The 16,487-nt window shown below is 33.6% G+C and overlaps 1 protein-coding gene across 1 annotated transcript; it reads left to right on the top strand.

Annotated features, from left to right (window-relative positions):
* Positions 1–10,415: 10,415 nt before the first annotated feature.
* On the top strand, positions 10,416–15,520 carry LOC132613595 (oligopeptide transporter 3). The gene is made up of 6 exons (XM_060327683.1): positions 10,416–10,986; positions 12,639–12,736; positions 13,264–13,833; positions 14,068–14,323; positions 14,428–14,610; positions 14,714–15,520. Exons 1-6 carry the CDS (start codon positions 10,462–10,464, stop codon positions 15,329–15,331), a joined length of 2,250 nt encoding a protein of 749 aa, XP_060183666.1. The 5' UTR covers positions 10,416–10,461; the 3' UTR covers positions 15,332–15,520.
* Positions 15,521–16,487: the final 967 nt, after the last annotated feature.

Raw genomic sequence — 16,487 nt, 5'->3', positions numbered from 1 at the left:
GTCACGGAGTTGAAACAAAAAATTAAAGCGTTAAACTGTTGTGTCATTTTCTATCACAACACTACATGGAGTTTCTTCCAAAAACTTTCCACTTCCAGCTGTTATCCAATTCATGAACTTTCCTACTCTTTTAGTACTTAGAAATTATGATACAATCTATCAATTGTTGCTATTTACATTACAGATCTACTACAAGCATGAGATCAAAATTAAAGAATAGGCTTGACGAAAATTACAATAAGATCAAAATTACGCTCTCTTCTGAAATAAAAAAAGGGGGAAAAAAAAGAAGTAGTATCAACAACTTAATTAATAACAATGTAATATACATGAACAAGACAATTTACTTCTTGCTTCCTTTTTTTTTTTTTTGGTTGACCTTCATTGTTCGTTTTGGTACGTCAACGGGACAATAGAAGAGAATTTAATTAAGTGAAGAAAAGAGAAGGACGTGAGATGAAACTTGAAAGTGATCGATAAAACTGGTACATCAATGGTATGGATGATATAAATATAATTGTACATATTTATAGATATATGGATCTGGACAAAAAATAATGAATTCATATAAACCCGCAACCAATCAGCCCCTAAATTTATTCGTATATTATATACTCATATAATTAGGAGCAGTTCAATAGAATTAGTAGACTAAAGTCAAATTTTAATAAGAGGTCTTAAGTATATTTAATAAAATTAGCTTCGGCGTGCGGCGTAGGGGCAAGCGCCTCATGTGCAACCTGCTCGCTCTCTTACGTGCATCTGATGTCAATTTTGTAGAAATATTTTAAAATCACATATATATTGTTGTTAAACATGCGTGTGAGATTGTATACATCTAGTAAAAAGAAATTAGTGCAAGCTCAAATAATGAAGAATGATCTTATTTCAGCAGACTTGATAGTTAAACTTAAAAGTATTGGACATTATTTAAACTTGGGACGTTTGTTTCTTGGAATAGCTTGCTTAGCATATTAGACTACCACAATGAACTATTTTCTAACTTAATTCAATATTTAAAAAAAAAAAAATCTACACACATAACTTTACTTTTAGTAACTATTGAAAAATGGAGCCTTAAAATTTTAGGGGCCTAAAACTAAAACACTTGCTTTAGTAGCTTTTGTGTATTGAGCCAAACACTTGTATATGATTGATATTTGATTAGGCACGAAAATTTGTCACACATGTGATATTAGTGATGCTGGATAAATACTGAATAACTATACTGGTTGAACTGAATTAGTTAGTGAATTTGAATTCTAAAGATTGCAGTAATATATAATGTTAAATATTTTAAGTACATGAAAATGAAAGAACTTGTCGTGTAAATGGGGTGAAGAAAGCACTGAAAGACTTGGTGACACCATCACGATTAATCATGGGTATCGCACTAACAGTCGTGATAAGATAAATAGGATTCTTCTCAGGTTCAAATTTTGTGAAGGAAAAAATTATGGTAGAGAGTGATTTCACTTTTAATAGTCATAATTATGCGATATAAATCCGAATTAAGTAAATTTTAAGATGAATATAGAACACCGAATGAGAAACGATAAAAAAAAATGAATTTGAGTCTTGGGAATGAAAATTCTTATTGGAAGCGTTGTCTCCAAAAATGCACTACAAGAAAAAATATATTTGGTAACAAAATTATTTTTGTTGTCATAGATTGATTATTGTAGCAAAAAGTACTTTTGGCAACAATTTTTTTTTCTTTTGTTGCATAGACTTTTCCCAATGGCTGTTATTGCAACAACGTGCAACAACTTTTTTTTTTTTGTTGCCAAAAGTGATTTTTGCAACAATAATCAATATTATGGTAACAAAATTAAATTCTTTGGCAACAAAAAAGTTCATTTGCCAACAATAAACTAAGTTGTTGCCAAACATTAAATTTTTTGTTATCATTTCTATACTTTCTTGTAGTGATGGGCCCTGGAATGCGGGATCCGAATATAGTCGGACTCAGTGGCAGCAGTGTCGACATTTTAATAGAGGCGATGCGTTGTTGTTGCACCGGTTTCATCTAAACTCAACACTTTCAGCGTGGAGCATAATTTATGTGTAAAAATCCGTGAATATAATGAGTTTAACACTAAGAATCTTAAATTTTGAGCTCATGAAGATGAAATCTTGGATCCACCGCTACATTTCAAAAGAGTAAAAAATGAACAAAATGAAACCACAGTTCATATCATAAGAATTTAAGCATAAAGCAACAACAACAACGTACCCAGTGAGTCCCACAATATGGGGTCTGGGGAGGGTAGATTGTACGCGGACCTTACCCCTATCGTAGGTAGGGAGGCTGTTTCCGGAAGACCCTCGGCTCAAGAAAAAGCATAGGAAAGGTTAGATATGGGTAAACAATTCAAAGCAATTATGAAAATGAAAACAACGAAAGTGAATAAGCTATGATAAACTATTATGTGCAAACAGATACTTGCACAAATCAAGGGGCAAGAAACTAAAGATCAATGCACCTACTCGCAAGAAAGGATAAACGCGACTACCTACTAGCCTTCTACCCTAATCTGAGTCCTCCATACCCTCCTATCTAAGGTCATGTCCTCTGTAAGCTGAAGATGCGCCATGTCCTGTCTAATCACCTCTCCCCAATGCTTCTTCGGCCTACCTCTACCTCTTCTGAAGCCATAGCCAGCCTCTCGCACCTTCGCACTGGGGCATTTGTGTCTCTCCGCATCACATGCCCAAATCATCTCAACTTCGCTTCCCGCATCTTGTCGTCCATTGAAGCTACTCCTACCTTATCTCGGATAACTTCATTCCTAATCCTATCGCTCCTAGTGTTCCCACACATCCATCACAGCATTCTCATTTCCGCCACTTTCATCTTCTGAACGTGAGACTTCTTGACTGGCCAACACTCCGCCCCATACAACATAGTCAACCTAACCACCACTTTGTAGAACTTACCTTTGAGTTTTGGTGGCACCTTCTTATCGCACAACACTCCGGATGCAAGCCTCCATTTCATCCACCCTGCACCAATACGGTGTGTGACGTCATCATCAATCTCCCCATTTCCTTGTATAATAGACCCAAGATACTTGAAACTATCTATCTTCTGTATGACCTGGGTGCCAAGCTTCACTTCCACGTTAGCCTCATGCACTATATCGCTGAACTTGCACTCCAAGTACTCTGTCTTGGTCCTACTCAACTTGAACCCTTTCGATTCTAGAGTTTGTCTCCAACCTCCAGCTTAGCATTAACTCTGTTGCGAGTCTCGTCAATTAGGACTATGTCATCCGCGAATAACATACACCATGGAAGAATTTAAGCATAAAACAACTATGATTATAAATCATCTTAAAAAAACCTCATTTACAAATATTTTTGTAATAATAATAACTCCCGTTTGGATTATCGTATTAAAGTAATTTCGGGTTTAATGGTTTTGTTTGTACTACTAATTGTGAGATAGGAACTGACCTCTATCTTTTTGTAAACTGAGGTGAAGTTTCAAAAAATTAAGCAACCACTGAGGGTCAAACTCGCGAATTGGTATACCGAAAAGTAAAGCTCAACCACTGCGCTAAGAAGCTTCATATGTCAAGTGGTGTCACCATCAAAGTGTATGTTCTATTAAGTTCTTGCTTATTATTTATATGCATATTTTTAGTAAGAAAATTCAACGAAGCAGTGTCGGGATGACAACCCTAGACGGCTAGACCCTTGCTAAATCCGCCCCTGATCGGTTTCCGATGCAGATACCGAATACCGGATAGCTAGAAAACAAAATATATATATATATATATATATATATATATATATTGAGAAGATGTGTACACATGTGCAATTAACCGTGCGAGTGCTGAAAAATCAACGCTACTACTTGTCCGGTGAATAAAGTCGCAGTCCCACCACTAAATTAAGAACGAGAGGCCCTTAGCCATCTTCCTGTCTACTACGACTTTGTCAACTCAATACAATACGGGACCAATTCCCTCAGGAAAATATATCACTCAACGTACATGCACTTCTTGTCTATATAAATGCATTCCCTTCTGTTTGGTTATACTTGTTCATTCTTATCACTTTTCAAGCACTCCCTGTTGGGTTATCTTTTGGTATAGTGATTGAGAATCTAATGCCCAAAAAATCCAAGGGTTGAGTCAGGGCCAAAGTTTAAGCATAGAGGCATAATCGACGAACAACATGTGAATATTCCTATAGTACCACTTGTTAGTCCTAAAATAACAGTGACTCATTCAGAATTTTTTACAAGCAATATCAACATTTAAGAAAAAGAACCAAACAAAAAAATAAAAAAAAATCAGTTAATTAGTACTAGTTGTTTTCTCTATAGTTAATTACAATAAGCTTTGGTTCATTGTTTAAGTGATGTTTTTTTTTAAGAGGTCAAGAGTTCAATCCTTTACAACCATCATGTTTTCATACCAAAGAATCAAAGATTAGTCAAAAACAAGTTGCTTCAACGAAGGAGCGAAGATAGAAGTCAAGCCAAGTTGCAAGTGCTAGCTTGTCAGGTGGGCCATGGAACATTTTGTATCTAGTGGTGTCATTTTTTAAAATTATATCTATATATTGTTTTATGTATTTTGTATACATATTTAGTAAATGTTTTTTATGTAGACACCTCTTCGTATAATGTACATTTGCCACTGTCGAGAAACGAGAAGGTTAGTGCTAGGCGAAAGGTGGTTATTGGTTTGAGGAAATAAAGTGTCCCTGCTCTTATATAATAACTATTGAATGAACCGTGCTTTGTGCGTATAAAATATAAAATTAGTTCAAACATGTATATTTTAGGACTCCTTAATTTAAACCTTCTTTGATATACCCAAAAATTGTATAAGAAAACAATATATTAGTCCATTTGTACATAATAAAAAGGCAAATATATAGAGAAATATGCATGTGCAAAAGAAAAAAAATGTTTACAGACTCGTAAGTACGTAATTACTTAATTATCATATCAATATTATCTAAGCGACGAACTGTCAAATTCTATATATAATATATTAAATAAAACAAAAAGTTAAGGAATGGAAAAAGAACTAACGAAATTTTAAAATTAATTAAATTTCTTAGACTAATCTTTCCAAGTACCACTTTGAAACTACATGACAACATATTAATAGAAAGATGATGGTTCGGGGGGAAATGAGGAAAAAGAAAATGGCTTCTTTTTTAGCGTTTATTACGCAAATTAGTTTTATTAAATCATTACGATAATCAATTTTAAAATAGCCATCCCACATTTGTTAAAATAAAATTGCTTGCGTTCTTAAATATTAATTAGAAATAAACTTTAGATAGGGAAGACCTAGGAAAAGAATCAAGACACACTTTTAGAGACAAATACTCCAGCTATTTACTTGATATAGATTTTTAGGATTTTAAAGATAGGTTAAATGAAAAGAATGGACGATTTTTTCTTGGCTTAAGAGAGGTGCCATTACCATAATTATGTATATGGACATGAAATTAGAGAAACTTATGCTTTACAATTATATTAGTAAAACCGTCATCCGAAAACAAATTAATGGTGAAAATGTGTTAATTTACCTCTGCAAAAGCTATAACTATCTCGGCTTAACTGCCCATCACGCATCAACCATAGGACATTCACATACTCTACCTCAGGATTCTGCTCACTAAATTATAAGAAGACCAATAAGACATAAAACATGGAAGATAAGAAAAGAATTGATAAATAAATTGTTGTAAGAACTTTCCAGTGGTTAACTTGCCTTACCAGCGACCACCATTACTCATTTGTCTCTACTTCTGTTAAAAAATCAAAGACACATTTCATATTAAGAATCATGTGCACTTACCATAGGCCAAAAGAATTGCATGCTCCGTTGTCTTTTCAGAATTATCAACACAAATAACATCTAAAACAAGAACCATGGAATGAAATATGTATACTTGAGGTGAAACAGATCAGGGTAGAACATACAATTTTTAAAATTAAAATACACTCTCTCAGGAAACAGCGAAATGAAAATAATTTAAAATTAATATATGATAGAAGAACTCATGAGAGACTGGGGGGCAATAATATAGCTTTATGTTACCATGGAACATGTAGAAGTCGATCAAAACCTTAAAAAACATGAACAAAGTTTCATGTAGAAAGAATTAAAAGGCTCCTTTGAGGAACACTTTAATTTACCTCCCTCATTTGACAAAAAAGAAACTGCACCAATAGTAAAATGTTCTTGCTATTGGGAGGGAGGGATAAGATCAAGAAACATAGATATTTATACTCATTAATTATCAACTTTAACAATAAGGTCTTTTTGCCACACTATTTTGGCCACAATGATCCAAATGAGGTAAATTCAGATGACTATTTAGGTCAAATTTAATAATTTATGCTTACTTAATGTCATATCTATCTTTTCTTCTCAAAGTTTATCTTAATTTAAAATTGTACAATAGAGGTTATGGTAATTTTTACATAAGTGTGACTAAATTTGAGTCAAATTGGTGTGACAATTTAGCAACTCTCTTTAATTTAATTAAAAATACAGATAGCTTTAGCCTCCTCAAATTCCCTCTTTGGATTGTAGAAAGAGCCAACGTATGACATAAAGTTTATGATTGTTTTATGTTTGTAGAATTTAGTGCTATTCAAAGCTAATTATGAAGGTGTTGTCACTGAAATTTTATGAAAAAAAATTATGTATCTGAAAAGATACCATTGTAGCGGAATGAGGAAAGCTAATTAGTCTAACTTAAGAGAGTTTTTGAGCTATTTTAAAAATAAGACAATGAAGGAAGGAAGAAGATAAAAAGCCAAAAAAATGAGAAAATAAATAAATAGGAACGGTGATCTTAAAGACGTGCTACATCATTTACTTCATGCCAAGCTTTATTATATATATTGATCTTCAGACACGCATTTAGGCAAATCTAATTGTATTCACGTTACATAGTTAAAACATTTTGAAAATATTAATGTATCCAATTTGTATCCACCGTTAAAAAGGACAAAAGGTATGTATCGCGAACTTAAGTAAGAAGCGTCAAGAAATAATAACTTAAGATTACCATACATGAGTTTTTGTTCTTCTCAAACAAGAAATAGTAACTCAAACAAGAAATTTAAAAGATAAGGGGAAAAATCAGGAAATTATAACTTATTAAAAAGGGTAGGCTAATCAATATTCTTTTTCATTTTCTATAGAGTATCAAATCACTTCACTGCTAGTGGAGCACCATGTTCAAAAAATAAGTTTTCATTACTCTTACGTGGCGAACATTTTAAGTAAGTTAAAACGTTGATTCCTATGTTTTTTCTGATTGACCGAACAATGAAGACCGTGGGTCCCGCAGCACACGTGCTCCTCTTTACACGTGTCTTAATTAACGATCAACTAAACGTTGAAGACACAGCTCACTAGTAAAGTCATGGAGCAAAAATAATTACTATCTCCGTTCACTTTAAACTTTTCACGTTATTTAAAAAATAATAAATAAATTGTATAATTTACCAATATATTCATATTAATTGGTGCATATTTTAATTGAATTTCAAAAATAATTTGAAATAAGTAATTAATACTATGGATAAAATAGAAAAAAATAAATTGTCTTATCTTGATATGCTAAAAGTGAATATTGAGCAAGTAAAAGTGAACGGTGGGAGTAAAACATTAACGCCGTTCAATTTTCTGTTATGTTACAAGTGGGTGCATAATCCTACGTGGAACTGTTGGTGGGTCCCAAATGAAGAACCACGTGTACATCGTAGTTACTTTATTGTCAGAATGGGTAAAGAGTGTGTCAGTACCAATATGGCACGTGAGAATCACACGCTTGCCCGAGCCCCACTTTTCCACATTTTGATTGATCCATATATTTTTTATTTTTTTAGTCGTCACCTTTTATAGTTATTTTATGTACCATTGAAAATGCCACTACTTTTCTCAAAAGTCAAATTAAAATATTACAAAAAGAAAATAAGCAGCAGAAACAGTTCTTTCACCCGGGGACCAGGGTCTCTTTCATCATATTGGTATGTTACATAATCTTTAATTTCTGTTTTTCCTTCTCTAAAAAACAACTTCTCTTAGGAAGTATTGGGTTTGTGATATTAATAAGAAAATCGAGCCATCAAAGGTTGCAGTGAGATAATAAAAATATTAGAGTCTGAGTTCTGAGTATAGATTTTTTTTTTGGTACATGGCTTTCGTAAATTTGAATTAATCGAGTGACATCGAGTATGAAATGAGAAACACAAAAGAACAAAAGGTTTATAAATTAAATGAATTGAATATCTATCTGAAAAAAAAATTATAAAGTAAAAAAGAGTCCTAATAAAATCTGAGTTTGAGCTGACTTTGTTCTTTCATTCTCTCTTTTGTCTTCTCATATTAATTTTATAATTCTTGTACTGCTTAAAGAGAATGAAGTTGTATTTAATTATTTTTTAAAATGATTAAATATGATTATACTAAAATAGAGCATGGGGATTAGGAAAAAATTAGTAATTAACAAATATTTAAGTATGATTACTTTTTGTGCCCTATACGTATGCATGACCATAAGGAGATAGAGATTTTACAGGCCTAAATTATTGTTGAACCCATAAACATTCCCAATCGTAATATCTTACAATATCATATTAGATCTTTTATAAAAGTCGTTCCAAGATAAAGACACATAAATATAAGTCACAAGCTTCCAAGAACAAATTCGATATACCTGTCTAAAATAATTGAATTCATGTCCTCTCAAGTCAGTGATTTAAGTCAAGGTGCTATAACTTTATTAGGAGACTACTTGTTTATGTAACATTTTTTCTAAGGTAACTACTATATACTTTTTTTTTTTTTAAAACTCTTCCTCGTCAGAAATGTAATTATATTAAAATCAAATCTGGCATGCCTCTAAAGTGCTTGCTCCACTGGGACTGATGCTCCTACTCTGTGACGCCCGAAAAGGCAAATAGTATTTGCTTAGGAAAATATTTACTCGAATCTAATGCCATACTATGCAAATTAACCTTTTTTTTTTTTTTGTTTTCCCACCCGGTATCTGATACTCGCATTGGAGTCTGACTATATCCAAATTCGGGTCGCGTACAGCCCCATTTGGGGGAAGCGCTCCCTACTAAGAATTTTTTCATATCCAAGACTCGAACCTGAGACCTTGATTAAGGGAGGGGGAGCCCCATCCGCTCCACCACATCCTTTGGTGGTCAAATTAACCTATTATAACCAAGTGATAAATAATATATACGTACATTTATTGGTTTGATGCATGCGTCATGTATGTATAAATATTAAATATTTGTATTGAATAATATTTTATAGTTCGGGAAAAAAGAGATACTAATAAATGCAAGTAATTGAAGAGCTTTTGTTTGGGAGTAATTAAAATGAAAAAGTTTCATAAGATTTGTGGAGTTGATAAAGTGCTTAAATGAGTTTCAGAAATTGCTCACATTTTTAATCAATCAATCAATCATTAGCCTTTCAATCAAAACTTTTGAGTTCTGTCACATAAATCATTTCGCTCTGGTTTTACCTTTTTCTGGTTTCCATTCGATGCCGGATACTTATTTGAGATTCGATAATTCAAAGTTGTGCCAGTAAATATAATTTTGGATAAAATATTTTCTATCAAAAGATATTTCATTCACAATACTTATGGGCTACGGCCATCCCAATATACATGCTCTATTTTAGCTCATTCATTTCATGCATATTTTCTAGTAAAGTATTTACGAAAATGCTAGACATGATAATTTTAATTGAGAAAAATGACTTAGTTTGATTAGGTATGAAGTTTAAAAAATAAAAAGAGACTTTTGAATTTTATAGTCCTAATTTAAAAATGTGTGTAATGTAATAAAATGTCTTTTAAATCTTGTGATTATAAACTTATCATGTAGCATATTTAAATTATCTTACTAAATATCGAAAGATTCACAAGAAAGCCAAACACTTAAAATGGGACGGAGGGAGTAGTATTTTAAATTTAAAAATATTTAACTTAAACTTTATAATCTATCATTAATAACATGTTTTATAGTCACACAAATTTTATTAATACTTAAAGATCCTAAAAATTTTAAAGACCCATTTTGTTAAATTTCCTTGGCATAAATTAAAATGGAGGGAATGGTACAAAATAAAGGGTGCTTTAATAATATTCCCTCCGTCCCAAAAAAATATCTTTTTTTTTTTTAATCTGTCTAAAAAAGATTGACATTTTTCTATACTTATAAATAATTTAACTTTATGAAATAATTTACAGGCACACAAATATCTAAGGATTGTTTTTGAACTACATATTTTAAAAGCTTTTTATTTTTTTATTTTTTTATTTTAGAGAGAGATACAGAGAGTAGTAATACATGGTGTAACTAACTTTTTCTTCCTACAGCTCTTATATATACATAACGACATCAAAGTAGGAACTAAACTTTGTCTTGAAATTCACAGCCCAAACATGTCGTCTAGCAAGAACACCCTCCCACCAGCGTCCTCCACCACCGGCGATAAACTGAACGGAGAGACACCACTAGCCGAAGACAACGAACGATGTTCTGTTGAGGAAGTAGCTCTCGTTGTGCCAGAAACTGATGACCCCACTTTACCTGTAATGACATTCCGAGCATGGTTTCTTGGACTCACTTCTTGCACTATCTTGATTTTCCTCAACACTTTTTTTATCTACAGAACTCAACCATTAACTATATCAGCTATACTCATGCAAATTGCTGTTCTACCAATTGGTAAATTCATGGCTGCTACACTTCCCAAAAAGAATTTTAATCTTTTTGGGAGTTCATTCAGTTTAAATCCAGGGCCATTTAATATCAAAGAACATGTTATTATTACTGTTATGGCAAATTGTGGAGTTTCAATTGGAGGTGGTGATGCTTATTCTATTGGAGCTATTACTGTTATGAAGGCTTATTATAAACAGAGTGTCAGTTTTCTGTGCTCTCTTATTATTGTCTTGACTACTCAGGTACAGTTTTTATCTCCTTTAATTACTTGTGTTTATTATATCAATAATCTGAAGATTGTGGTTACTATTTATTGAATTTTGTTTCTTTGAGAGCTTTTAGTGTTTGGCTTGAGTTTGAGTTGGTAACTAAAAGACAAAAAACAGAAAGGGAAAAGATAAGGTAAAGCGTTGAAGTTAAGCATACTATCTGAAACAGTAGTGTAAGTAGGTGTTTGGACATAAAAATTGTGATATTTGAAAGGGAAAAAAAAAAGTATTATTTGAAAAAAAAAGATATAACTGGAAATTGAGTTGTGTTTGTACATGCATTTAATTTGAAAAAAGGTTGAAATTTTCTGAGTACAAAAGAAAAAAATTCACTTAAAAAACTGGTCAAGATCACTTTTCCAAACTTAAAACTCATCTTCAAACTTTTTTTCTCGAGAAATCAGCTCAATGTATAAACAAACAATTTTTTTTTTTTTTTAAAAGTGAAAAATTTGTATGAAGAAATAGGCCCTAATATCTTTGTCTTGAAGTTTCAATCTTTATTCTTGTAATTTGAAGTTCATGCATTTGGTATAGAGGAAAACATTTCATGGAAAAAGTTTCACTTGGGACAAAAAATTCAGTACCATTTTCCAGTATTTGGTTGGGTATAAATGTATTTGACATCAGTGTTTTAAAAGGCGAGGGCGTAAGGCGGGGCGTTTTACGTCTGCCTCAGTGAGGTGTAAGCCCCGAGGCACGGGGCGTAAGCCCCATGGGGTTTTAATTTTTAGTATTTTATAAAATGATATAATTATAATAAATACTTTTAAATAGGTGAAATAGCGTAAAAAATTGAAGAAAACTATAAATAAGTGATATATATATATATATATATATATGCTCCACCCCCACAAAAAAACTAATTAGAACAATCTATTATATGCTACTTACAAGTACAAGTGACTGCTTGTTACTTTTTTGAGATAGTAGAAGACAAGATAAATAATTGGAAAAGAATATATATTAGACATTCTAGCAATAAAAAAAAGGTCTTGACTTTTAAATTTAATGTTTCAGTTCCTTTTTAAAACATTTGAGTAATTACATGTTGACTTTTGAGAATTTGGACATTATATTAAGGACTTATTTAACAAATTTCCTTTTAGTTTGAAGAAATTTTATGAGCTTACGCCCCAACACGCCCCAACAAAAAAAACTCGCCCCAAATGCCCGGGCGTACGCCCCGAATTGCTGGGCGTACGCCTTTGGAGACTTTCGCCCCGACCCATCGCCCCGGGGCCTTTTTGGTAGGCCCCGCCCTCGGGCTCGCCCCGAAAACGCCTTTTAAAACACTGGTTGACATATATTAATTGTATAATTGAAGGATTAAGGTAAAATGATAGTATTAGTATTTTGTGATGTTTTTGAGTACTAAAGGTTGACAATAGTGTGTGACAGTTAGTTGAAGTAAGTGATAATGAGTAAGAGTTTGATATTTGTAATGGAAAATGATTTTCGCGAACAAGCAAGAAAGTCATTTTTTCCATTTTGGTGGAAAATTTTCCATTTGGAGAAAACATTTTCCACAGTTTTAAGGTAATCAAACATTGGAAAATAATTTTCTCATCGGAATACATGAAGTCCAGAAGGTTTTCATTTCTAATAGTATGAAAATTGTGCAGATATTGGGGTATGGATGGGCTGGGATGTTGAGGAGATACCTTGTTGATCCTGTGGATATGTGGTGGCCTTCAAACCTTGCTCAAGTCTCTCTATTCAGGTTGGCCTTCTCATTGATGATCGCTTCTCTGCATCTGTGACTGTCCTTTTTGTCTAAATAAAACTTAGTTGTACCACTTCTTCAACATGCAACAAAAGAAAGAAAGAAGAAAATAGCAACTTTATATATGACGTATATTTCTTCTATAGTGGTGGAGTTGAATGGATCTTTCTCCGATCAATAGCTAACCACAAGTTCAATTGGCTGATATTGCTTTATGCATCGTCTTATCAATCTAGTGGATGTATTACATAGGTTAGCACTAAAGATTACAGCATCCCGTGGTTATTACTAATTAGTGAAGGTGAAAAGAATTAACTAAGCATAAACAATATTTTTCAATTCGATGATGGTTTCTGATGAGAATTATTTTTTAAGGATACAACGTAAATTGAATATATCTTATGAGAGATACAAATAGTGATTCATTAAGTAGTTTAAAAAAGTAACCAAGCTCCACAATGTTATATATCATCTTTGCTGTCTGTGTTGTCCTCTTTATATACATGTTTGAGTTCTTATTACAGGGCACTTCACGAGAAGGAAACCAAAACAAGAAGCTTGACAAGGATGAAGTTTTTCCTTGTATTTATGGGGGCAAGCTTTGCATATTACACTTTCCCAGGCTATCTGTTTCCGATTTTGACTTTCTTCTCATGGGTCTGTTGGGCGTGGCCACATAGTATAACAGCTCAGCAAATTGGCTCTGGATACCACGGGCTTGGTGTGGGTGCTTTCACCCTCGATTGGGCTGGCATATCAGCTTATCATGGCAGTCCATTAGTGACACCGTGGACCTCGATTCTAAATGTTGGCGTTGGATTTATCATGTTCATATACATCATTATTCCTCTATGTTACTGGAAGTACAACACTTTTGATGCTCAGAAGTTTCCCATCTTTTCAAATAAGCTGTTCACAGCTAGTGGGAAAGTATACGATACCACTAAAATCTTGACTCCGCAATTCGATCTCAACATTGCTGCTTATGAAAAGTACAGCAAGCTCTACCTCAGTCCTTTGTTTGCCCTCTCAATCGGATCGGGATTCGCAAGGTTTACAGCGACCCTCACACATGTTGCACTATTTAATGGCAGGTTAGCCTCTCATAAAGCTTTATATACTTGTATATATCTTGTCATTTTAAATTTCTTAGAAGCTTCAAGCCTTTTTCGGCTATTTGACTACTGAACTTGTCGATTACTCTTGAAAATGAAATGAGGCTCGTTGAAGTTTTGCTAGAGTTATGTAGAGCAACTTAAATGGCATGGCTTCTGAGAAATAGCTCAAATGAATTGAACTGACAATCTGTTTAATTTCTCCTCGGCCAGTGATATTTGGAAGCAAAGTAGATCAGCTGTGAAGAATGTCAAAATGGACATCCATGCAAAATTGATGAAAAGCTACAAGCAAGTCCCCCAGTGGTGGTTCCTCATATTATTGTTCGGCAGCATAGCCCTATCGCTTTTGATGTGCTTCGTGTGGAAAGAAGATGTGCAACTGCCGTGGTGGGGCATGCTGTTTGCGTTTGGTCTTGCTTTTATTGTTACTCTCCCCATAGGAGTCATTCAAGCGACTACTAATCAGGTTAAAGCTTAGTTCCCTAATTGTTTAAGTGTTATTCCAAATCTTGCCTCGGCTTTGACCTTATAAAATTTCAATTTGATGAGATATTTGTTATTGTGTTGCAGCAACCTGGATATGACATAATTGCACAGTTCATAATTGGTTATATCCTCCCAGGAAAACCAATTGCAAATTTGCTTTTCAAAATCTATGGCCGGACCAGTACTGTTCATGCTCTCTCTTTTTTAGCCGATCTTAAACTTGGTCACTACATGAAAATTCCACCACGATGCATGTACACAGCTCAGGTTAGTAATTAAATTCTTCCTCTGCTGTCGCTGTTTGAACTATAACACATTTGCAAGGATGTCCTAGTTTCCAATTCATTAGTCTTGATTTCCCGTCTTCCAGCTCGTGGGGACTCTTGTTGCCGGTACAATCAACCTTGCTGTAGCATGGTGGATGCTGGGAAGCATCGAGAACATTTGTGACGTTGAGACTCTTCATCCCGACAGCCCATGGACTTGTCCGAAATTTCGAGTCACTTTTGATGCTTCTGTCATATGGGGTTTAATCGGACCACAGCGGTTGTTTGGCCCCGGAGGATTATACAGGAACTTGGTATGGTTATTCCTCATAGGTGCATTGCTACCAGTGCCTATTTGGGTGCTGAGCAAAATCTTTCCCGATAAGAAATGGATTCCATTGATCAACATACCCGTTATATCCTATGGTTTCGCGGGGATGCCACCAGCCACGCCAACCAATATCGCTAGTTGGCTTATTACCGGAATGATATTCAACTATTTCGTGTTCAAATACCGAAAAGAATGGTGGAAGAAATACAACTATGTTCTATCAGCTGCCCTGGATGCTGGAACAGCTTTTATGGGTGTTTTATTGTTTTTCGCGTTGCAAAACGAGGGCAAAAACCTGAAATGGTGGGGAACTGAGTTAGATCACTGTCCCTTAGCAACTTGTCCAACAGCTCCCGGGATTGTAGTGGAAGGATGCCCGGTATTCAAGTAGCCCAACAAGAAGATTGAATGATGTTTGGATATAAATTTTAGATAAGTTTTGATGTAATTTTGGAGGGCTCAAAGACAAACAAGTCTAAGCATTGTTGTTGTAATTTTGAGTGACTGATAGCTTTGTGTTCTGTAAATGATTTGATTATCAATCAATAGTTCAATGATTTCCTCCTTTTTAAAGTGCTAATATTGTTCAACTAATATATACAGTAGTATTTTGTTTTGAATCTGTGTATCATACATCAATCAAATAGTAATAAACAAGTCCTCAGATCACTTTTTCTTTTTTTTTAATGAAATTAGTTTTTGTTCATGTGTTTTGCACCTGTATCCCATTGTTAATAAGTACACTTTAAAAATTCTAATTTTTGTGTATGTGCTTTAATTTCCACGTGTACCAGTTTGTTAATAAGTGCACTTTTTTTTTTTTTAATAAATACTATGAATAATATATTCGAGTTATAAAATGAAAGATAAAGGAAAGTATTTTATTGTGATTACAACACGAAAAAAGAACAACAAAGCACGATACATGATATAATATAGTCGGCAGTAGTTTCCTTTGCTCAACACTTTGGTTGTGGCCAAATGCAGCAGATTGTACAAACATATATATCTTTGGTAATAAAACTGTTTTATTTACCAAAAAAAGGATTATGATTTATGACTCTATCGTCGTTTTTTTAAGAAAATAGAGTAGTAATTATATTTAGGATTGAGATGGTAACAATTATTAGAACATGAATTCAAGCTAGCTTGGCAAAATTCCATTTACATTCACGAGCGCAAAGGTGTTCCCATCTGAAATAATATTCGAGTCTCATTTTCGATCTATTGTTTTGACTTCACAATTATATAAATCATATATTCGACTCAGTTTTGGTCAACAAAGAAAGAAAGAAGTCAAAGATAAAATAATATAGTTGGTCAAAACCAACCGCACCAAAAATTCCCAGAACCAACACATTATGAAAAAAGTTTTATTTATGTGATTCGTTCAACTACTAAATTCAGTTTCTTATGTTCATGGATTACGGGCAGGCAACTGAGTCAGAACTGTTTTGTAATTTGTTTTCTTGCCTGCCACACCAATAAAATTTAACCAGAGTTACAATTGATGGTGGACTTGGCTTCATAGCTTTATCAAATCTCAA

The sequence above is a fragment of the Lycium barbarum genome, chromosome 10 (genome assembly GCF_019175385.1).
Source record: "Lycium barbarum isolate Lr01 chromosome 10, ASM1917538v2, whole genome shotgun sequence".
Classification (NCBI taxonomy): Eukaryota; Viridiplantae; Streptophyta; class Magnoliopsida; order Solanales; family Solanaceae; genus Lycium; species Lycium barbarum.
This window is presented reverse-complemented; position numbering and strand designations above follow the sequence as displayed.